The following is a 22,191-nucleotide window of genomic DNA, read 5'->3' on the forward strand; positions in this document are numbered from 1 at the left end:
AAGAAGGAGCATATGAAGAGTTGTTCGAGCAGTCGTAGTTAGTCGTGGGCAGGCAATGAGAGCCATTACATTACATTCATTGAGTTAACAGAAAGAAAAAAAGGATCGCATAAAGTAAAGTAAAGAAGGGAGGACCGGGGGTCGAAAGAAAGGAAAACCGAAGAAAGCACTGAACAAGAAAAAGTACAAGCCATATAGAAAAAGTACATCTTCCCCCGAGACGTAGCAATTTTGGCTGTCTCCAAGGAAAAGCCCTTCCACCGGACCTTGCACTGCAAGAAGCCCTCTTCTTTGGTGATGAATATTGTTTTTTCTTTTCGTAAACGATCGTAGCTTCAACCACGACCAAAGCTGGCAGTCCACGACCACCGAGCTCCGTTGCTTCCGCCTGATCCGGAAGCAGTGTGCATATTACCGCTACCGCCAGCTGCACCATTGCTTCCTCCTGGGCCACCTTGACCTGGCAATGGTGGAAAGCCGGACCCGGGTGCTCCAGGGGGTGCTCCGGGTGCCGGCCTCTGTCGTCGCTGGTCTTCCGGTGTAATCGGTGTACGGCATATCGGACATGCCTACAAGGATTGTTAGCATGCTTTGGTTCGTAAAAGAAAAAGTCAACGGAGAACTTACATCATGAGTCTCCAACCACTTTGTCACACACTCCTCATGATAAATATGCTTACACGGAAGCTTTACGACCTCTTCGTCAACCTTATACTCGTCCTGACAAACCACGCATTCACTTCCATCATCCACTTCCGCCTGTGTCACTTTCACTTTGGGCAAATTCTTGATGGAGTCTTCGGAAGCCGGTGGGGGTGCATTCCCTTGATGCTGCTCCATCAATTGAGATAATATCCTATCCATGTCCTGTTGGTTCCACACGTAATCGCCTGTTTGGCCGTGCCCTAGTCCGAATGCTCTGAGCAGAGGTGGGAATCCATTATTGTCGTCCCCCTGGGCGTCGGCTCCGATAATGTTGACGAGGATGCTGTAAACCCCTTTGTTAGCCATGATTCCCATCAAGAATCTTAGAGTACATACTTGGCCAAGTTCAACTGCGCCGGGTCTTCAGGCATTCCCTGCTGCCCATGCGGCGGCATTGGCGACGACGTCCTGATCGTCCTCACCTCTCCATTCGGCCCGGTCCACGCCCTAGTTGACGAATAATATGTGACCCCTCTCCCTCTCGGCATCTGCATAAATAACGGACCCTCCATTCCAAGCGGCGACCCAGCACGCGACCCGGCATGCGGCCAAGCTCCGGGCGACGGTACGGTTCCGGGCGAGTGACCCGGTCCACCCAATCCATCGGCTTGACTCGAACCTTGACCGGGATTGTTCTGACCGGCTGCAGGGGGGGATCTACCACCCGGGAAGGCGCCAGGGACGTGAAAGTGCTGGGTTCGAGGGTTGTCGTTCGGATCTCCCTCTCGCTGTACGCCGACAATATTCTGTATTATCGAGGTGAACATATCTGCGATCGGTTGTGACGGGTTTCCGAAGTTTGGAGTGGCAGCTGGGGGTGTACGTTGCTGCTGTTGCTGTTCCTGCTGGTGTTCGTCTCGCTGTTGATTTGGTTGATCTGATTGCGGGGTGGACCGAGCGCCCGAACCTGGGAATTGGGCATGGAAATGGTCGAACGGAGAGCTCGGGAAGGATGGTTGTCGAGGACTTGGACCGATTCCTCCTATAACATGACCGCCGCCAAAGGGGTGGGGTGGACCTGGGGAGCTGGGATTGCTTCCGAACTGCGGCTGCATCGTGCGAAAGCTAATCTGAGGACCCGAATTGCCACCTATACGTAACGTGAACCCGGTACCATGGGGCGCCGGGCCATACCCAGTTTCCCGGGTATCATGAAGGTGGTGGTGAGCATGAAATTCGTCGTCATCGTCATCTTCATCCGATTCGAACAAGTGGTGGTGGTGTTCGTGTCTGGGGTCCGATTCTTCGTTTTCGAGCTGTAGATGTAAATTACACCGTAAGCCAATTATTAATCATCAACATAAAATGGAAGGGGAGCTAAAAGTAGCCTACAATCTCTGTGAAGTCTGATTCACATCCCGGACATACCAGACCGTGCTGGTCTCTGTACCATTCGTTCCGACACGAATGACAATAAACCAACTCTCGACGCTGATTGCCGGAGGGTTGGCGCGGCGGCAGACCGCTCATCGTTGAGGATCGGTTTGTTGGAGTTTGGGACCTGCTAGGGTCTTAGGATTCTAGGAAGATTACCAAATGAAGGGAACGAAGTTATTATGTCGGTCGGGGGATCTGAAGCGGCCGGCACTGGATCGGAGAAAGGAGGGAGGGAAGATGGAGATATTCGGATGGGTTGTAGGAAAGAGGAGTGGGGTTGGAGAGAAATGAAGATGGAAGTTGGAGGAAGGGAGAGGAAGGCTGTCGGGCTGTCTTTGGATCAGACAATGGCCATGCTAATGTGATGAGATAGCTAACGTCGACGTGTTTTCGTCGACAGACACCTCAAGGAAACCAACAACTGATTCTCCACGACACGTATGATGCCTCGACTTCAATGAACAGTCTGCGTAAATGGGTATTGTGTATTAGCCACAGCTGGATGCCTTTACCGTGTAGTAGCAGTGGTGGTGGCGATGGTGGGGCGATGTGATATCATATAATATGCATTACTCGCCTTGATTCGATTCCCGTCCAATGATATCAAGATTTATAAAATGCCGACTACCAGGTACTAACTGGTCGCATCGATTCGTCGGATAATATAAGATTCTTATTCTTCAACTGTCATAAGCCTCGATGTGACGTTTTAAGCAGGTTGAAAAGAAAGAGAAACGCAGGATATGATGCAGATACCGATACGGCGCTGCCAGATACCAGTATCATGTAAATATATAAAACCGTCTCAAGGCCCCAAACTCAAGTCGACTCATACCCATCCTCCAGCTGAACGAACAGATGACCGAACAAATCAACAGATGGATATAAAAAGTCTCATCTCCGAAGTGCGCAGGTGGCCAGGGCTGGGCTGGGTACCGAATCTTCCAGAACAGCCCTCCCAACCACTGCGCTGCAGCCGTCTCACAACCGTGTCACTCCATGTCATCACCTCTGTACGCACATACCGTGGCACGTAACGTTCCCCCGGACTATATTTGGTCGCAAACCTGGTTTGCTATTCTAAACATTTCGATAACACCTATGTTGACCATAAAATAGAGGCGAACGGAAAGAAAGGAAGAGAGAAAAAAAACCAAAGAAAGGAAGGAGGCTAAAGAAGGAGCCAGAGAGGAGATCTGAGAGAAATATAACCCACAATAAAAGACCCCAGAGGAAACGAAACCAAACCACGTGTGTGTAAAAAAAAAAGAAAAAAAACGCCTGCATTGTACACAATTGAATATACCGATAACAATGCAATCTCAATAGAACAAGAGCATGCGTATGCTCTGTGACGAATAAACCCGTCCCCCTCCTCCAAAGTAAAAACCATATGTGTATTCCCAAATAGCACAGCTTAGCACCCATCGTATGCATTTCCCCCGCTCCCTATGCCAGACAAGATTTAACGCACACCATCGGAGTATTCCTTAGTCCCTATCCCTAGTCTTCAGTTAACCCAAATCCTACCCATCACTTTTGAAATCTGTAAAGGGAGCGAGGAGGGAGAACTCAAAGACTAATCACACAGAGAGAGTCTTGTCAACTCGAGTTCCAAAGGGGGGGAGGAAGGAGAAACAAAAGGGGTGGCAAGGCATAGAATAGCATTACCTCCGCTTCGTTAACCCCTTGTACAAAAAGCTTCCCATCACTCCGGCCGCAATAACCACCCCGCTCAGTATCGCAACACCAAGCATACCCTCTATCCATGCCCGTTAGCCATTACCACTCCTTTAATTTTTGTGGGTTGAAGGACGATAGATACCCTTAGCGACCCGATCTTCAATCAAACCCTTCAAGCTCATCGCCTGCATATTCTTATTCTCCTTCTCGAGCAGTAAATCATTATATCGCCTGGCCTCCGCATAATTCCCTAGCTTGTAGTTCCCCAAAGCGAGATAATAGAGACATTCCCGGCGGCGTTCGGGGGCATCGCGGAAGATTTCTACAATCATCCCACCTTTTCATCAGTACCCCGCCACCCAACTTTTTTTCGGTAACATCCAGAAGAAACATCGGAGGTTGGGGTGATTATAGATTCGTACCAGTAAGCAACTTGATACCGTATCGCTGGTCCGTGGCCTTGTCGGACTTGATGAGGCCCCAGGCGTAGTTGAATTTCGTCTGGATGCTGACGTATTGTCCCTCTCGATCGTATTGTCTTCGGAGGACTTCGAGTTCGGCCTCCTTTAACGGGCTGTTCTTTCGGAGTCAGTATCGAAGTTGTATTATCCGCCGTAGGAGCAAATGGGTATTGAAATACCTTTCCGCATCAGCGGCATCTATTCGTAGACCGTCCGTCAGTATACCATCCTCGGCTTAAGCTCCCCCAAACCTCATCAATATCACAGGTAATAACTCACATGGTAAATTATCCGACGACATAACTGTGAATAAGAAGCGAAAACCAGATACTTTTGAACCACAGTGTTCTCCTGTCCGTAGGTTAAGTGGGTTGCGAAGTTTGTTGGGTGAATGCGTCACCAGGGAAAGTGAAATTGTCGGGATCAAGCTTGCACATATAAAGATTTGAACCACAAGATATGATCGGTCGGCCCTGAAATGAGGCTTTGCGTCATAAGGACGCTCATCACGTGCCTGTGGCGGTGTTATGTCACTCGCCACAGAAGCCGAAATTGCACCAACGCAATCTGTTGTCGTGGAAATGGAAATGAAACACAAACAACACCGAAACACTATTTCGTAGCTTGACCTTTCGGAGCTTCGAAGCTCCGCGTGTCGACATCCTCCTTGCATAGAAAACAGAGCGCCCAAGATGCCCCTCCTCGACACCCCCCCGGCAACTCTCTGCCACAGTGTCCTCGAAGCATTCCACATCCAATCCGACATCGAACGTCTGGCTACCATAAACGAAAACTACCAAACCCTTCAAAAACTACGCAAAACCGAACTCGACGAAACTCGCGCCGCCCTGCGCTCTCTCAGCCGCTCCCTCGACGCCGCGAAATCCTCGGTCGAAGCATCATTATCCGTCGCTGCGAAAAGAGAACACGCAAAGACGATTTTAGACCTCGATAAGCAGAAATTTGCACTCGCGAAAAATGTGACGGAGTTGGAGAAGAGCAATCATCTCATGGAGGCAAATTTGGCCAAGATGAAGGATGAGTACGAGGGATTGGAGTTGGAGAGCCCCATGCAGAGCAATACGGCTTTATCAGAGGATGAGACCATGTTCGTTATATCCAAAGCATTGGTTTTATGGAAGAAAGTGCTGACTATGTGGTAGCCTGCGGTTGAAGATATACCGGTCATTTGGGATCGAGCTGCGAGAAGACGGTGCCGGTGGTTACTCCTCTGCCATTATTAGTACGCACCCCCCGTTTTTTACAATGGATTTTTCGTCAACTAATGTTCAGATACAGATAAGAAGGACCAAGGCGACGTAGCTATGATCAAGCTCGATAGCCGTCTCAAGAGGAGTACATACACGGACTTCTTCTGGGACGCAATCTGATGACTACTTCAAAGTTTTATCGATTCTTGGGACTCTTGGCGAAATTGGTGTTTATTGGAGTTTGGACGAGATACCTGTACTGTGATCGCATTTGGCTGCTATATCGGTAATTCAAGACGTAATGAAATTCTGCTGAAAAAAAAGCCGCTGAAATGAGCCTCCCGTTCGCAAGAAATAAAAGTAAGAAACTCCGCTGAACCGCTAATGTGGAACATAAATGGTAGGTAAGATCCCACAAAGATATTACTACGCCTATTCCACCCATTCCTCGTCCTCGTCCTCGCCCTCCTCATTGCGGCGATCTTCATCCCCTCTCCCTTCTTTACCCCGTGTCCCATCAAGCCCACCCTCTCCGCCCCCTTCATCATCTGCAAAAGCCTTCTCCCCATCCTCCCCCCAACACTCCAACTGTCCTACATCGCACAGATGCCTCATCGTCGGCCGTCCATGTGGGCAATTCCACGGCTTATCCAGCTCTCCCATGTGCTTAACAACCCTCTTCATATCCTTCACCCCCAACGTTCGTCCGATCATAATACTGCTCCGGCAAGCCCTCATCGCAAACATCGCCCTGACTTTCGAAGGTCGGACTGTATCATCGTTTGGATGTTCACGGATCAAGTGAAGTAGTTCTTCGAAATCTGCCTCGAGATATTAGGTTCAATCTTTCGGACTGGACATACGCAGCGAGTGATACTAACCCTTCAAATCAAACACCTTGTCCTTACTCATTGGTAGACTCACCAATCTACACCTCTTCCCCACGGGGCCCTCATCATCGACCTCAACCACAAACCCATTCTTCTTAAGCACCCCCATATTATCCATCACCACCAACTCATCCATCGCACTCAATTCGAGCACCTTTGGCCTCACCAGCGGCTGATTCTGGACCACCGTCTCAGCCTGTAGCCTCTCAAAGTTATATTTCTCATCAGAAGCATGCTGGTCTATAATAAACAAATCGTTGACACCATCTCCCTTCTCGGAGAGACGGGTAGCAAGGATGAAACCAAGGTTGAATTGACCTGCTATTCGCATTTTTGCAAAGTCTGATTTAGCAATGGTGAGCGAAAGCCGTTCTTCCGCCTTGAAGCTTTCTTCGGCGGGGTTGAATTTGAGGAGATCTTGTTTTAATGATTTCTGTTTTGGTTTAGAGTTCGGGCCAGTGGTTGTCGGTCGGAGAGTGCTAGCCAAGGATCGTAGCTTGTCGGTTGATATGAGTCGAATGTTTTGAACGAGACAGTGAGTCGAGTCTTTCAGATCCGTGTTATGAACTGCTGAAGGGGCGACTTTTGGAATGGAAGGCTTTGTGGGAGGTCTCTCAGCCCGGGCGATTAGTTCATCGACTGTTCGGCGCTCCCGCCGGCGATGCTGTTCTTCCGTCCCATTCTCTTCATTTATCACGGGTTCAACATTATTCCTAACCGATCCTGTTACCGAGCGCCTAGCTCGGGGTGGTGAAGATGGGAAGACCATCCTCTCCGACGCCGTCGATACTGGTTCCGAATCTACTATAAGATCCGAATTCCTCCTCACGGATTCGGTTTCTACCTCTGGTTCGACCTCCTGATCGGCTCCTATGTCTTTGGTTTCGACGTTTATCTGAGGTGCTTGTGAAGTTGAAACCACATCTTCCTCTCTCTCCATAAACTCCTTTGGAGGCTCCGCTTCAATATCTTCTTGACTCCCAATCGGCACCGCCTCCTCTTCCGATTCCTCAATATCATCTCCCGGAATGGTTAACGAACTCTGCGTACCAGGCGCACTAAATCCCTTCAACTTCTTCGCAAACGTATTCTTCTTACCCCTCGCTGCTACCCTCTTTGTCGGTGAAGATGAGGACATTGTGCTTGACGACACCTTGGACGGACTACGCTTTGGTGTTGACATGACCGTTCGGTTCCCAATTGTGATGGTGGTCGGTTGCGGTGAAGGCCTTCTCCAGGGTTTGGGGGAGGCTTGGGAACGTGGGTGGGAACCGATATCTTCCTCTTCTTTTTCCTCTTCTCCTCCTCCAGCTGCTATCCTTGCGGACGGCTCAGGCGATTCCCGAGCTGGTGCAGCGACCCCTTCTCCCTCATCGTTATTTTCAATGTGGGGTGGCTGTCTAACTGCAAATGCCTTCGCTATCTTTTCTTTCTGTGCATATGTCAAACCCCTCGAGCTCGTAGGTCGTTCGTTGTCGACACTCGGCTCGCCCGTTATACTATTCCGATGGAGCTTCGACACAAGACTCGAAAAGGCGGAGTTAGATTCTTCCTGCTCTTCGGCATCATCTTCGTTCACCACAGCAGCTGGAGGTTCGGGCTGTTTCGAAGGCCCAGCTACTACAACATTTTCTCCCCCCTGATCATCTTCATCATCAGAAGTCCGCTGAAGTATCCGCTTCGCTGGTGTTTTCGCAGGCTCGGCACCAGTTGCCTTAAATGTTCCAAGCTTCGACTGCGTCACCGCTGGGACCGTTTGATCCGCCCCATCGAACAACTTTGTCAACGAGGCTTTCAGCGACTCTAGCAAGCTAGCTTGATCGTGTAGGAGAATGGTCCTTTTATCCGGCGAAACATTGACATCGTATGCGGCTCCACAGCATCGTATATTAGTCTCCCACCTATCGGATTAAAACAAAAGGACAATAACTTACTGGTATCCAATTGCAAATCTGCAAACACAAATGGTGATTGTGTAAGATTATAAGATTTATAAACTTCATTAACCGCCCTCGCCACCTGCGGTAAATTACAAGGCCTCGAGTTGACAAAGAATAACTGTCTATCAGGCGCCTGCCTTCCTTCTCCGAATACCGGACGGGAGATGTGGCCGACAATCTTTACATTGCGGGTATCTTCCCTGCCACGGTGAAGAACCGATGCAGGTGTGTTCATTTCGAATTCTAGGTTGAGAGGGATCAGGTTTGCCAGGGCTTTTGCGCCAAAGACATTTGCAATGTTTTCTTTGGTCGTCTTGTTCGCTTTAGTGCTAAAAAGTAGGGTCTTCTTCCTATTTTATTTTAGCATATGAGTAATTTCTAGTATTCGGACAGTCCAAACGTCGATACATACCCATTAGGAGGATGATTATAAACCGTAAATTTAACACCTACACAAACAATCGCATAAGCTTGTAAAAAGCTAACCACTCTCGCAAATTCTCGTTTTATATTCCTTTCCAGCTCCTGCTTTCTCACTGGTAGATTTCTGAACAAGGTCTCGACGGAAACAGTTGTTCCTCTTGGGTGGGACGCCACGGAGGTCGATTTCAAGGCGCCCGAGATGTGGAATTCGCATTTTGTACCCTTAGGAGCTACGTCGGCCGTTGCGGTTGTGACCCAGAGGTTTGAGAGAGCGCATAGAGAGCTAAGGGCTTCACCGCGGAAACCGTAGGTTGTGACTCGTTCGAGATCTTCGTAGCTACGGAGTTTAGAAGTATAGTGCTTCAGAGCTAGACAAGGTAATCAGTGGTAAGAAGTGAGATCCAGTGGTTTCTAGATTATATATGCACCAAGCTTGTCAAAGTTTTCTGGAGATATTCCTAGACCATTATCGCTGACTTCGATAAGGTCGAGGCCGTGGTTTTTAAACCTTATTTCTAGTGGATTTTGGTTAGTTAAGGGGGGTTTTTTTGTTTTGAAATTGATGGTAGAGAGGAGAACCTATGGAAGTAGCATTCGCATCGATGCTATTTTCGACAAGTTCTTTAACGGCGGAGCAGAGGCCGTCGCTGATTACCTGGCCGGATTGGATTTGGTGGACCTGTTTGTATGTGTAAGTTCGGATTCGGTTCAAGGTGTGTATCAAAGTTGGAGCGAACGCACCGAACGGCCCTCGATGGCTTTGATCTCCGCCATAGTGGGTAGGTATATGCTATTATAGCATGATAGGACGGTGGCGCTAGCTTGGATATCGAGATATCATGAGAGAATGTTTCGGCGACAGCGGATGCGGGTTCGTGCAGGTTCGCGTGGAAGGAGAGCTTGAGGTCGAACTTGGCATGGTTTCGGTTGGTGCGAAACCGCCTGACCGCGCGACGGTTGGCAACGCAGAAAAATGCAACAGGTCGACCCTAAAATCCAAAGACTCTGAGGAATCGAGATCCTGGGATCATTTGATTTTTCGGAAGACGAACTGTTTGTTACTGAGAGATTAATTAATTTAACTTTATATTTACAAGTTAATTGGGTATGTGGACTTGATTACACATTTTGGGCTTTTCTCATATCGGCTTGAACCCTCCCCTACCCTACCGGATAGGAAATCATGAACACGATTGCTAACCGGTGGTCTGAACACCATCTGTCCAGCCAAACGTCTCGTGACGGGTTCTTGGAGCCGAACCACGTTACCTTGGTTCTGGGCCGCCGATACGTTGGGTTGGTTTTCCTGATGTTCCTCGGGTATCGCTTCCGGTTCGTTAGTATTCATACTCGACAGAAGCCCCAGAGGATCCGACGGTTTCCATCCTGGTTCTTGCAATCCCCACATTTCATCATAAACCATTCGGTCTAAGCGCTTAGATTTCTCGTCCTGGCTTGATAATTTCTCAGCTTCCCTGACCCCCAATCGTTCCCGTTTAAGTTCCTCCTGGTAGTCTGCCTCTGCTTGTTTATCTACGATCCATCCGGATCCGTGACGTCCGGGCCAAGTAGCAGACTCGCACCATGCTCGGAGAATGAGTACCAGTGATCGGTGAAATACCCACCGGAATATATGTCTCCTCTTTGTTGTGGTAGTCCTCCGCCGTCTGGATCTGGTATCTCCCACCATACGGCTGTTTGACCGAGTTCCAGTCGATCAACCAAGGATGCCCACGCCTGATCTGGGATGCCAACGGCGGGGTCAAGTTCCCGCCAATGCGTAGGATTATTGGCCCCGGAGAGGTTGTATTTCTGACCGTTACCAACGCCTCGAGATAAACAGTCTGTAACTCCATTTTTAAACCTTACTATTCCGCGGGCATCGGTCCAGAAACACGGGTCGTTGAGATCAAAATCTATTTCATCGTCGGATTGATCCGGTTCGTTGTCATGGAATACTATTATATCTAGAGGGCCGTCGCTATTGGGTAGTGCGCGAACGAGAATATCTTGGATACATTTGGACCAGGCAGGTCTCCATTTTAAGCCAGAGTGGTTTACGACATTGCAGCGGTAGGGAAGGTAGACGCTCCAGTGGAAGTCGGGGATGGGAGATGCGGAGAAATAATCTGGAAGGTCGTCTTCCAAATCATGATTACTGAAAGCGATTTCATAGGCGATGGCCAATGGGGGGGAAAGAAGTAGAGGGCCCGCATATATTTTTCCTAATAGTGAAGCCTTGAAGCCGATATATATAGGTGCCATGCACTTTAACGAACGTGGGGACATCTAATGGCATCGATGGAACTGCCTCAGAACTTTGGTCTCGAGACTCAGACTTTTACATTCAGTTTAGGATGTAAACTCTTAATGTGTGACGGCAAAGACTCTATTCGACGATAATCCACTCATCTTTACTGCAAGCACTTGGTACTTGCAGAATTGCAGAACAATGTCATTTTGTTGTAGTTTTCGTGTTGCGATAGCCGACAATTGCATTGCATTGAAGCACGGTAACTCGATGTCCATATCAAAATATTCGTCGATTCGATTCGAATGGAGCTAGAGACGTCCATACCAGGAAAACAGTGTATGGTATAATACGAACGATTCGTTATTGTTCCGACGCAATGATATCATCTGCCTCGCATTTACATTCCCGAGAAACCTTTTAATTTGAGGAGGAGTGCCCCTTTCTTTACTTGTTCTCCTTGCATGGAGCAGGCACGCTGGCATGCATCCGTCGGATCGCCGGCCAATGGAGAAACCATACGTCCCCAGGACTTTGGCTTGCGAATCCTTGTATCATCTCCTTTTTCGGACGGGGCATCGATGGGCTCTGCCTCGCTGTCTTTTATGGTTTGCATGTTGACTAAGTACCTTAAAAATAAAGAACATTATAAGAATTGCGATGCGAGGTAGGACTAAAAGTGAGAAGGTTGAATGAAGTTTTTTTCTTCCTCTTGCAACGTTACTGCTATCTTTCGAAGGAGAGAACATGCAGGGCTGAGCTGGGTGAACGGATGCCTGCTAGCTACCGGGCCTAACCCGACCGAACTAACTAGCTTTGGAGCTCAAGCTTTAACGGTCAAGCTTGCCTGCTTGCTAGCTGGCAATTTAATTTACCAGACGGCACGGTACCAGTGGGTCTGCCACATATCCAGGATTTCTTGCCATGAAGGTTCGATTCGGTATTGATAAGTCGACACATTATACTTCCTCAAAAGTAAATTTTAAAAAAATGACTGCTGGTGCTGAAGGAATATGGTACTTGGCTGGTCTGTCATGATCATTGAGTTATCGATGTTCGGCTTGCAGTTGCAATTAATATTGCAGGGCGAGGTGCCAACCACCCGCTTATTCGAAGCTCCCCATGCTTTTCTCTCGAACTAACATCCAATCCCACCCGAAATTGGAGCTATCGCGAACAATGCAAAAAAGAAACAATCCGAACTTATTTTCGACCGACAAGGGGAATTCCTGGGAAGGAAATCTAGAGCGTCACCGTTACAGTCCAATCTTGTTCAGTTCGCGATCAGTTTAATCACATCCGTGTGGAGGGCCAAAGATACGACCACAGCTTGAAGCCTCAAAAGAAAGCAGAGGCAGCCCTGGATGTATTAATTGAATTACTTAATTTGAAGCCAATTACAGTTCCTGTTCCGGGAATTATTCACATCACCACCAACATCACCGCCAGGTACCACGGGCCACGATCACTTCAATCGACTCAAACCAAGGCCGACATTTGCGCTCTCCTGTGATCCACTCACTCCAACATCAACATAATACTCACTCAAGCGTCCATATCCCCCCCTCTTCGGTCGAAACTTCGATTGATTGATTGATTGATTGATACCAACCAGATCAGAGCACTGGACCTACCTAGCCTAGATAGCGTGCCAATTTGATCACCGGACAGCTGTTCGTCGGGCTGCCTCGCCATAGAACCTGCATGCAGCTTCGAATCCGTTGTTAGCGTCCCGATTTATTTAACATAACCAATCCATCAAATTCTTCATCTTTTTTTTTCCCTCTCTCTCTTCCTCTTCTCTTTCTCCATCTCGATCCCAAAGATACTTCGCTTCGTTTTAACAAAAATACTCTATTTTTCTTTACTTTTCTTTGTGTCTTGCTTCTGCTCTGCTGCTGCGGCTGTTGGTAAAGACGAAACCCCTTCCTTCGGCCATTCGAGAGAGAGAATACCCGACAAAAGACAACTGGAACCTCCTTCTTCTCCACGTCACGTTCTGTTCTGTTCTGGTAATTAATCAAGCAGTTCAGCCGGATATCTCCTCACGCGCAGCAAATTTAATTCTATTTCATTTCATTGAAAAAAAAAAATTTGACCTGAACTGCAAAATTTCGAAACACCAAATCAGGTGAGCCTCTGTTCCCTTTCCTTCTCTCAACTCAAGCCAACCTCAACATCGGACCTATTTCTTCCTTCCCATACCCTAATAAGTTTTGCTCAAGTGGTGCATAAGATAAAGCGTATGTCTGTATGGCATGGTATGGTATTGGTGGTAACATGGTGGCGTTGCTTGCTGTACATTCTCGGAAGCTTAGCGGCTTCGACGAGAACTAAAAGTCGTTCTGTCCTGTCCTGTCCCGTCCTGTCCTGCTTTGTATTTGACCCTGTTCTGCTTTTGTTTCTGTTTTGTTCAGCTTTTAATTTAAATTTCCCCGGCGATGAGATACTTCGATGCTATGTCATCATAATTGCCTTTGCTCTCACTGACACGCTGCCTAATCACCAGATCACTCGGCCTGGAAACCTTCTCCTCCTCCTCCTCCTCCTCCTCCTTCTTCCCTTCCTCATCTCCTCCTTTATCAACAACATCATCGACATCATTATTCGACATCATTTAACACCGCCACTCGCACAACCAAGGAGATCCATCCATCGACCCATCTCTCCCCCCTCCTCGTCTTCTCCGAAAACTACCTGCTCATTCGTAATACCTACGTAACTCGCTCGTCTCAGACATTTTTCCCCCCAAACAACTACCAGACACGGCGATCTTAACAACCACAAGCTCTTTCGCATCTACTCAAAAATCATGCCCACTCACAAAGGAGTGACCATTACGGTCCACACGCCCACTGGGGCCCTTCCAGAGTACAAATCTCACACTAGGAAATCTATCACCACCGCTTACATTGCCGTTCCATCTGGCGACGGCCCGGCTCCGTCCAAGCGACCACCGGGACCCGTCGCTCCCAAAAACACATTTCCTCCATCGGCTCCACCGAACTCTTTCGCCATTTCCATTTCAATCTCATCCGACGATTACAAACCTCTTACCGACAATCCACAGGAACACCTGGCTGCTTATCTTTTCCTCGACGGGAAGGAAGAAGAAGCAGCAGCAATGCTGACCCGTAGAAGGGATACCTGGATAAGTAGCCGATGGTGTGCCATGGAAGACGGCAGCATTGGTGAAAAGGCTTTCATGTGGCGTGAGGTCGGGTTGGAGACCTTTTTGGGAGGATTGGATCTATCTCGTGAGGAAAAGGAAGCAATCCGTTTAAATTCTGGAAGTAACTCACCAAGATCAGGTAAACCGGGTCGTCGTGGACTCCATAGAAGGAACACCGCCACCGGCGCCACCTCTCGCAACTCTTCGTCCCGCTCCCCGAGGTCATCCAGCAGACGACAACAATCCGACGATGGTGAGATCGAAATGGAGGATACTCCTCCAAGATCCGCTTCTCCATCTGATAACGATGACGACGAAGACACCGCTCCGCCAGCTCAGATCACCAATACCGTGGGCCAGATCAAACTCAAGCTGTACCGTGTACTTGCCGACGGCGCCCCAAAGTACGGAGTGTTCGAACCTAAGAAAGATGAAGAAGACGGCATGATGAACGAAGAAGACATCATCGCAGAGCCCTCCTCTGCGGCTAAGGCAGAGGTGTCTCACACGACCGGGTATGTAAAACCAACCCTTCCAAAGATGTGCACAAATCTAACGAATCGAATAGTTTTGCCCCGGCCCAGAAAGTTGATAAGGATCTTATTTGGTCTCAAACCGTGACTTGTCTTGACCCTCTCTCGAGCCCTTGGGCCACCTTTATCATCTTTTACCGTGGAGAACGTAAGTTTAAGTCTCACGCGGAAAACCTAACCTGTGACTAACCGATATATAGGCCAACTCCGCAAGATGGGTGTTATCCCACCATCCCCGTCCCTTTCGCCAAATCTTTCTCCAATCTCTCCATTGTCTCCTGGTGGCACTGTTCTTGGACGAAAGCGCCAGTCTCTCCGACTTGACGACATGGTCAAGAACCTCGGAAAACTCCCACCACCATCGACCCAAAGCGGTTTCCTCGGGTTTAGAGATTCATCAAACGACGAAAACATCGACAAGAAAAAGACGAAGAAAGGATTGAGGAAGCTCAAACAGTTGGATAGCGACAATGAGACCGATACTGAATCGGTCAATGGAAAGGCAGTCAAGGGCGTTGAAAACGCTGAGGAGGCCGCTAAGATCGAGGAGGGAATTCGCAAGATGAAGGTATGTAAACATTTCCAGCACGATGGTTCCTTAAGCAGCTAACACTTTGTAGCTCAAACGAGGTCGCGCGACCACTCCAGTTCCTCAGGAAACAGTGTCCCAACCTGTCGGAAGCAACGTCAACTGGGAATGGGATCCCAAGTTCAACACCCCGCCACAGCAGGTTTCCGGGAATACCCGCAACGGTGTTCATCGTAGGGCCAAGAGTGCAGCAGGTCTTTTGCAGCAGATGCTCGGAGATGAAGATGCCGCCGACTTCAACCCAGACCTCGCGAGCCCAAACAAGAAGGTCAAACGCAAGGAACCCGCCAGCATTGAAGCTCAAGCCGGTTTTGTCTAAGCGACTTGATTATCATACTTTTTTTTTACCCACACGACCAAGGGTAGCGATCAACAATAAAAAGGTATAGTATCTCTACGAGATAACGACTTTACGACCAAAAAACAACAACATGGGCTGAGCGATAACTGGGGTTTCACGTACGGGCCATCTGAGCGTCCTTATCATTGCTTGTATTGATGTTTTTTCTCTTTTCTTTTCTTTTCTTGTCTGTGGGGTGCTTTTGATACATTCGTTGATGGGATCGCTGCAAGTCGTGCATATGCCTATGCATTACCGCCTGGGGGTTGCATGCCTTTGTTTCTTTTACTGAAGCATCATCAGCACGGAAGCCAAAGTCGTTATACGAATAATTTACTTGGGTTCACAGGTCCATCTCACAGGTCATGGCTCTTCCTTGAACCGTGAATTTGTACTTTTTGACTTTTGTTTTTTTGTTCTCCTCTCCGCCGTCTCCTTATCGCAACCAACTAGGATGGATACTAAGGACAGGTTTGTCGGCTCTTTCGGCGATGACAAGAGGTTCAAGCATTGTCCGGAGGTCTAGCAAGTATGAACCTGTATCCTTTCTTCCACGCATCTTTGGTATTTTTTCCCTTTAAACCAAAAACACAAAAACATCGTTGGGTTTCTTCTTTTCCCATTCCCATAACTATTTCTAAAGTAATGTGTGGTCCATCTTTTCATCCTACCATTCCGTTATATTTTCATTTCGATATTCATTGTTTTATATCACGGAGATATTTTCCCCACATAGGACGTGCATTTTTGGCATCATCCATACCTTAAGATCTTATCTATTTCCATGATCGATCTTGTACGACGCTCCTCTCCTCATCTTCCTCTATTATTATTCCATTTGTTCTATACCATATATACCTACATCATCGACCTCATCGAATGTACATTTTGTTTTCCCTCTATCCAAAAATACAAAATGCGAACAACTTGTAATTACTATCTACATTTATCGCTCTTGACGCTAGAAAGGGGAAAGGGAGAGAAAACGGGAGGCTCTTCAGCGGATGATAGAGCCTCAGCATGCATGCGAATTCTAGGTTCTTGTTTCTTTTTTTTCTTCTTTTTTTTTTGAAAAAATACTATTATAGACGCCGTTTATTGGCACTTGCTCTCGCATCTTCTTCCTCTCCATCTTCTTTCTGTATAGGCTTAATATGGCTAAGAACAACTATATCTCGAGATATATATCTATCCGTCTATACCACGTCCTTCTGTTTTTTGTTTCTCGCGTTTGTGGAGTTTATTAGCGTGGTGTTTTACTTTGGGGCCAAACCTTAGTTTTGCTGACCTTGCAGTTGAATAGCAATCCGCACCTCACCTCACAACCCCCACTACGACTACCACGCAATGTCATGAGGAGATCCTTGAGCCTCGCCAGGGCTCTCATCGCGCCCCGCCATGGCCATCTCGATCCACCTTACTTCCTCCCGAGGGCGACCACGCAATGGAGCGTCCTCCGATATAAAACCACGAAGGCAAAGGCAAAGGCAAAGGCAAAGGCGACGGCAGGAACCGACGAAGCCTTGCCTCCAAAGCCCAGAAAACCCAGGAAGCCAAAGCTAAAAGCCGTGATAACACCACCACCGTCATCATCAGCAGCAGAACTAACACCATCACAATTCGTGCTTCGTGACTATCAGGAAGAATGCATCCAAGCAGTTCTCGAGCATCAAGAAAAAGGTCATCGACGATTGGGTATCTCCCTTGCCACTGGGAGTGGGAAAACTGTCTGTCTCCTAAAAAAAAACCATCCCTTCCACCTCTAGATATTTTATATATAAAATAGATGCTCATACTGATACTTTCCAACCAGGTAATTTTCACCCAACTGATAGACCGTATCCCCCCTCTCCGCCCGGAGGCGACCCAAACTCTAATCCTAGTCCACCGCCGCGAACTCGTCGAACAAGCCGCAACCCACTGTCGCAACTGCTATCCCGACAAAACCGTCGAAGTAGAAATGGGAAACCACCACGCAAGCGGTACAGCCGACATAACAGTAGCATCGATCCAATCCATCTCTTCATCCGGTCGGATCGGAAAATTCAAACCAGAACTGCATAAATTAATCCTAATCGACGAAGCACACCATGCCGTTGCCAAAAGCTATCGAAAGACTTTGGAACACTTCGGTGCCATGACTGCTGAGACGGACGTTTACGTTGTTGGTGTTTCTGCGACTTTTGGAAGAAGTGATGGGCTTAGACTCGGGGCTGTGATGGATCATATCGTTTACCATAAGGACTTCGTGTCTATGATCGATTCCGGCTGGCTTTCGAAAGTACTCTTCACAACTGTGAAATCTAACATAAATTACACCAATGTGAAACTCACGGGAGCGACGGGAGACTTCAACCTCAGCGACCTAGCCAATGCAGTTAATACTCCCGAGAACAACGATGTCACGGTTCGCAGCTGGATCGAAAAGGCCGGGAATAGGAAAAGTACGCTGGTATTCTGCGTTGATATAAAACATGTCATAGACATGACCAACCTCTACAGACGGTACGGATACGAAGCATTCTACGTAACAGGAGAGACACCGTTACAAGAACGAGCGAAGATACTAGACGACTTCAGAGCGGGGAAATTTCCGGTGTTGGTTAATTGTGGGGTATTTACGGAGGGCACGGATATTCCGAATATCGACTGCGTACTATTATCGAGGCCGACGAGATCCAGGACTTTGTTGGTGCAGATGATCGGACGGGGGATGAGGTTACACCCTGGCAAGGAGGATTGTCATGTTATAGACGTGGTCGGATCGGTTTCTCGTGGAGTCTTGACCACGCCGACACTCTTTGGTTTACCACCGGAAGAAGTCCTGGATCGAGCGTCATCTAGTGTCGTCAAGAATAAATTCGAACTACAACAGGGAAGCCAAAACGAACTGGAAAGACAACAATCGGAGAAATCACAGATCTCGTCGGACGTCGATTTGGAAAATGAGATTGATCCGGAGATATACTCGAGGCCTTGGACCGTGACATTTGTAGATTACGATAGTATTCACGATCTCGTACAGGATTCGAGGGCGGATGCTAGTGTAAGGCAGTACAGTCTTAACGCATGGGTATGGGTTGGCCCCGGGAAATATGTTCTGGGGTTGGTCGATAATAGTTATGTAAGTGTTCAGGCGAAGCCTGAAGGTGGGTTTTTCGCACAGGAGACAAGAGCCCTGCCGGAGGGACTTAGAGGGAAATACGGAACGCCGTTTATGCGTCCGAGGGTTGTGGTCGACCATGTCAACACCCTCGAAGAGATTATAAATGCAGCCGATACGTTTGTAACGGGTCGATACCCACGACAATTAATCAGTCATGCTGCACCGTGGAGGAAAGCGGATGCGAGCGATGGACAGCTGGAATTCTTGTCAAAGAGGACGAAAAAGTCGGTTGAGGAGTATAGGCAGGAAGGACTGACGAAGGGACAAGCGGCAGATATGTTGACGAGGTTTAAACACGGTGCTGCGGGACTTTTTGAGAAGCTGGAGAAGATGAAGAGGAAGGAGACGAGGAAGGAGTTGAAGGCGATTAAGATGTCGACGCCCATGTCGGAGACCGTCAAGGTAGGGAAGTTGGATGCTGATGCTTGATCGTGGTGTCCGTTCCACATACATACATCTTCTACTTCTGAGTTTTTTTTTTTTGTTTCAACGGCGTTGTAGATGCATATTTATAGGAGTATCATGGGATTAAAAGGTATCTCGTCTACACAAAACAAAGGCTAAACAAAGGGAAGAAAAAATCTGTACATATAAGATATCACTAATGAAATGAAAATGAATTGAGTGAGTAAAACTAAACTAAACCAAAGGGGCTCACGTACGCTAGACAAAATGCATTCTCCCAATCCAATTCTCGCCTCCTCTTCATACATCCAGATTACGACAAGCAGGCTAGCTGGGTGTTAACTTCACCTCCTCGCCTTCTCATCATCAATCTGTCTCCTCAAATCTTCCAGCACATCGTTCCTCTGTGCCAGATGCGACTCCAACGCCTCGATCTGTTGCTTCATAAGCTCTAGATCATCTCTTGCGCTTGCAAGGCTAGCGCCACCCTGCGCACTCCCTTTCCCTTCCTCCAGATCCTTCAGTTCCCTCCTCTTGTAATCCAGCATTTGCTCTAACTCTCGTCTCACCAATGCAGCTTTCGAGTTCCTGGATCCATCGGCGCCCCTGGCCGCCCTCTTTGATGCCGCTGCTTCCGCATCTTTGATTTTAGATTCCAAATCGGCAAGTTGTCGCTTCAACCTGACTTCCTCCCAATCCTGTTCTTTCGAGGCGGTAAAGTCCGTCCCTACATCGCCTACATTAGCATCCAAAGCCCCTCTTTATCACACTAAAAAAAGGGGAATAAAACTCACCACTAGTCTTATACCCCCCCGTCCTACCCCCCAACCCAAGTCTATCCAAATACCCCTCGGCAAACGCATTCTTCTTACTCGTCGAACCTCCCAAGGGCGTTCTGTCCCCACCGTTACCAAGCTTGACACTACTGACCGAATAATTTATCTGATTCTTTTCAAACGAAGCTCTTAACGACGCCGGTACGCTTCTGGGGATTCTATATCCTTCGTTCCGCTGGTTTAACATGTGTAGGAATGCTAATGCTTGGTCTTTACCGACCGTCAGGTCCGCATTGGGGTTTACTAGGTTCCAGGCGAAGCGGATGTCGGTGTCCGGGACATCGAGGGAGGAGTACAGATCGTCGAGGGCGGCGACTGTAGCGGTACCCGATTAGCTTCCTTCCCCCCCCTTTTTTTATATCCCATAAAGCAATCTCGAGGGAAGGAACATACAAGTAACCTGGCCGTGTCTATCCACGTTCGCACTATAGATTGCCTCGTATTTCCCCTTATCGGCCGGCGACATGTACCAGTCAAAGCCATCCTTCAGACCGGGTGTATCGTCTTCCTCCTCCTGCGGCGTTTCGATCTTTGGCGCGGTTTTGGTGAGTGCTTGGGTCGCTGCTACCAGATGGGATTTACTTTCAGGGACGAGGTAGTCCGGTAGACGGTCTGGGATGTCCGATGCTTCCTGTGCATTTCACACCAAAGAGTAATCAGTCAATTGGAACCGATACCGTCGGTAACGACGGATATAGTATGACAAGATTTGGGGACATACACCACCAAGCACATTATATATCAACTTCATCGCCACGCAAAACTCCTCAAAGTCCAGCCGTCCATCGTTATCAATATCCGCCAGATCCCACACTTTTTCAAGCTGAGTATCGTTTAACCCGGAGTTCTTGAGGACCGAGGCCGCTTGGCTGCCATCGAGGTGGTCGCCGCCGTTGGCGAGGACGGCGAAGATTTCCCAGTATTTTTGGACTTCGGATTGGTTTATTGACATCTTTGGCGGTGGGAATCTGCGGAGTTATGGAGCGGGTGAGAAAGGGAGGGAGGTGATGAGGGATGTTTGGGGGGGATTGTTTATACGGGGTTTGACCCAGCTCGACATTGCTTGGCCCTGGCCGACTTACGCAGCTCAGCTTCCCGCGCCTCATCAAACTAGCCGTCACCGCAACACGAAATATCCAACAGCAGACCTCTTCAATACATTCGTTTATATAAACAAGAAAATCAATCAAATGCACAAACCCGCCACCCCCCTCCTGACCTACCTCCCAACCTTCCCCTCCGGAACCAGAGGACCAAAGATAGACTCATCGTCCATCAAAAAAACAAAAAGAACGCTCGTAACAACCCCCTCCCCTCCTTCCTCTCACACCGACATCCCATCCTTCCTTCGCCACGCAAACCTCACATCTCTGAACCCGACGACCACGGTCTTCACGGGCACTTTATACGAATACACCGTCCTCGCAGCTCTAACCCGCTGCCTACCCGGGATATCCCTGACCCGCGTCGGGGGCCGGGATGACGCCGGTGTGGATTTACTCGGTCGATGGGAGTTGCCCAGGATACCCCGTCGGATACCTCTAACGACCACAACGATACCTTCAAATAATAATAATAGTGATAACAACGATGCTGACACCGAAACCCCGGAAGAGGGAGAGGAAAAGAAGGAAACCATCCCTCTGACGATCCAATGCAAAAACGTCCAACAAAAATCCTGGAAAGGCCCCCAGTACATCCGCGAACTGGAAGGCGCTCTCGCCTCCCGCCCCCGTAACGCCCTGGGCATCCTAGCTAGCGTAAGGGATATGACCCCAGGCATGAAAAAACAAATGCTGGCGAGTCGGAGAGCATTGGGGTTTGTCAAAGTTACGCCCTTGGAGGCGATTTATGATGAAAAAATAAGAATACAAAAATACGGAGATGAAGAAGAAACGGTGGAGTTTAAATTGACGGGGAGGGGAGGGTTGTTACAGCAGTTTGCGTGGAACGAGGTTGCCAATCGGTATATTGGTGGGTTCGGGATCGGAGCTAGATACGTGGGAAGGGATTGTGCTGTCAAAGACGTCGAGTTGGGAGAGTTTATGCGTAAATCGGAGAGAGGGAAAGGTGAAGAGGAGGAAGAAGAATTGGAGCAGGAGATTACGTTAACTTGGAACGGAACTCCCGTCTCATGAGAAATCATCCGTTTGGTGAATGATGTTGCAGTCATTCACGATCAGCTCGTTCGTCGGAGGCTTGTAAGATA

General features: G+C 48.4%; 9 protein-coding genes across 10 annotated transcripts; 4 read left to right on the top strand and 5 right to left on the bottom strand.

Moving 5' to 3' along the window:
* Positions 1-335: 335 nt before the first annotated feature.
* On the bottom strand, positions 336-2,175 carry DFL_000892 (uncharacterized protein; the record flags this gene model as incomplete). Its single annotated transcript, XM_067638725.1, has 4 exons — positions 336-569; positions 628-988; positions 1,042-1,961; positions 2,038-2,175. The coding sequence occupies 4 exons, from the start codon at positions 2,173-2,175 to the stop codon at positions 336-338; spliced, it is 1,653 nt and encodes a 550-aa protein (XP_067495448.1).
* A 1,397-nt stretch (positions 2,176-3,572) lies between these two features.
* Positions 3,573-4,527, bottom strand: DFL_000893 (uncharacterized protein; the record flags this gene model as incomplete). 2 transcript variants are annotated; one of them, XM_067638737.1, is made up of 6 exons in its annotated part: positions 3,573-3,579; positions 3,754-3,844; positions 3,908-4,087; positions 4,188-4,339; positions 4,406-4,424; positions 4,506-4,527. In XM_067638737.1, 6 exons carry the CDS (start codon positions 4,525-4,527, stop codon positions 3,573-3,575), a joined length of 471 nt encoding a protein of 156 aa, XP_067495450.1. The 2 variants fall into 2 exon arrangements, with proteins under 2 accessions (XP_067495450.1, XP_067495449.1); XM_067638736.1 differs by lacking the exon at positions 3,573-3,579 and adding an exon at positions 3,655-3,661.
* A 391-nt stretch (positions 4,528-4,918) lies between these two features.
* DFL_000894 (uncharacterized protein) lies at positions 4,919-5,617 on the top strand (the record flags this gene model as incomplete). Its single annotated transcript, XM_067638748.1, has 3 exons — positions 4,919-5,334; positions 5,390-5,469; positions 5,526-5,617. 3 exons carry the CDS (start codon positions 4,919-4,921, stop codon positions 5,615-5,617), a joined length of 588 nt encoding a protein of 195 aa, XP_067495451.1.
* Positions 5,618-5,869: 252 nt separating this feature from the next.
* On the bottom strand, positions 5,870-9,464 carry DFL_000895 (uncharacterized protein; the record flags this gene model as incomplete). The annotated part of the gene is made up of 7 exons (XM_067638760.1): positions 5,870-6,258; positions 6,319-8,199; positions 8,262-8,617; positions 8,680-9,058; positions 9,119-9,205; positions 9,270-9,369; positions 9,432-9,464. The coding sequence occupies 7 exons, from the start codon at positions 9,462-9,464 to the stop codon at positions 5,870-5,872; spliced, it is 3,225 nt and encodes a 1,074-aa protein (XP_067495452.1).
* Positions 9,465-10,223: 759 nt separating this feature from the next.
* On the bottom strand, positions 10,224-10,979 carry DFL_000896 (uncharacterized protein; the record flags this gene model as incomplete). The annotated part of the gene is made up of 1 exon (XM_067638771.1): positions 10,224-10,979. One exon carries the CDS (start codon positions 10,977-10,979, stop codon positions 10,224-10,226), a length of 756 nt encoding a protein of 251 aa, XP_067495453.1.
* A 2,774-nt stretch (positions 10,980-13,753) lies between these two features.
* On the top strand, positions 13,754-15,554 carry DFL_000897 (uncharacterized protein; the record flags this gene model as incomplete). Its single annotated transcript, XM_067638782.1, has 5 exons — positions 13,754-14,198; positions 14,253-14,628; positions 14,682-14,794; positions 14,847-15,214; positions 15,267-15,554. The coding sequence occupies 5 exons, from the start codon at positions 13,754-13,756 to the stop codon at positions 15,552-15,554; spliced, it is 1,590 nt and encodes a 529-aa protein (XP_067495454.1).
* Positions 15,555-16,927: 1,373 nt separating this feature from the next.
* On the top strand, positions 16,928-19,170 carry DFL_000898 (uncharacterized protein; the record flags this gene model as incomplete). Its single annotated transcript, XM_067638793.1, has 2 exons — positions 16,928-17,302; positions 17,389-19,170. 2 exons carry the CDS (start codon positions 16,928-16,930, stop codon positions 19,168-19,170), a joined length of 2,157 nt encoding a protein of 718 aa, XP_067495455.1.
* Positions 19,171-19,490: 320 nt separating this feature from the next.
* On the bottom strand, positions 19,491-20,934 carry DFL_000899 (uncharacterized protein; the record flags this gene model as incomplete). Its single annotated transcript, XM_067638804.1, has 4 exons — positions 19,491-19,873; positions 19,941-20,297; positions 20,376-20,613; positions 20,704-20,934. The coding sequence occupies 4 exons, from the start codon at positions 20,932-20,934 to the stop codon at positions 19,491-19,493; spliced, it is 1,209 nt and encodes a 402-aa protein (XP_067495456.1).
* A 238-nt stretch (positions 20,935-21,172) lies between these two features.
* On the top strand, positions 21,173-22,120 carry DFL_000900 (uncharacterized protein; the record flags this gene model as incomplete). The annotated part of the gene is made up of 1 exon (XM_067638817.1): positions 21,173-22,120. The coding sequence occupies one exon, from the start codon at positions 21,173-21,175 to the stop codon at positions 22,118-22,120; it is 948 nt and encodes a 315-aa protein (XP_067495457.1).
* Positions 22,121-22,191: the final 71 nt, after the last annotated feature.

This window comes from Arthrobotrys flagrans (assembly GCF_004000055.1).
Source record: "Arthrobotrys flagrans strain CBS H-5679 chromosome Unknown unitig_15, whole genome shotgun sequence".
Taxonomy (NCBI): domain Eukaryota; kingdom Fungi; phylum Ascomycota; class Orbiliomycetes; order Orbiliales; family Orbiliaceae; genus Arthrobotrys; species Arthrobotrys flagrans.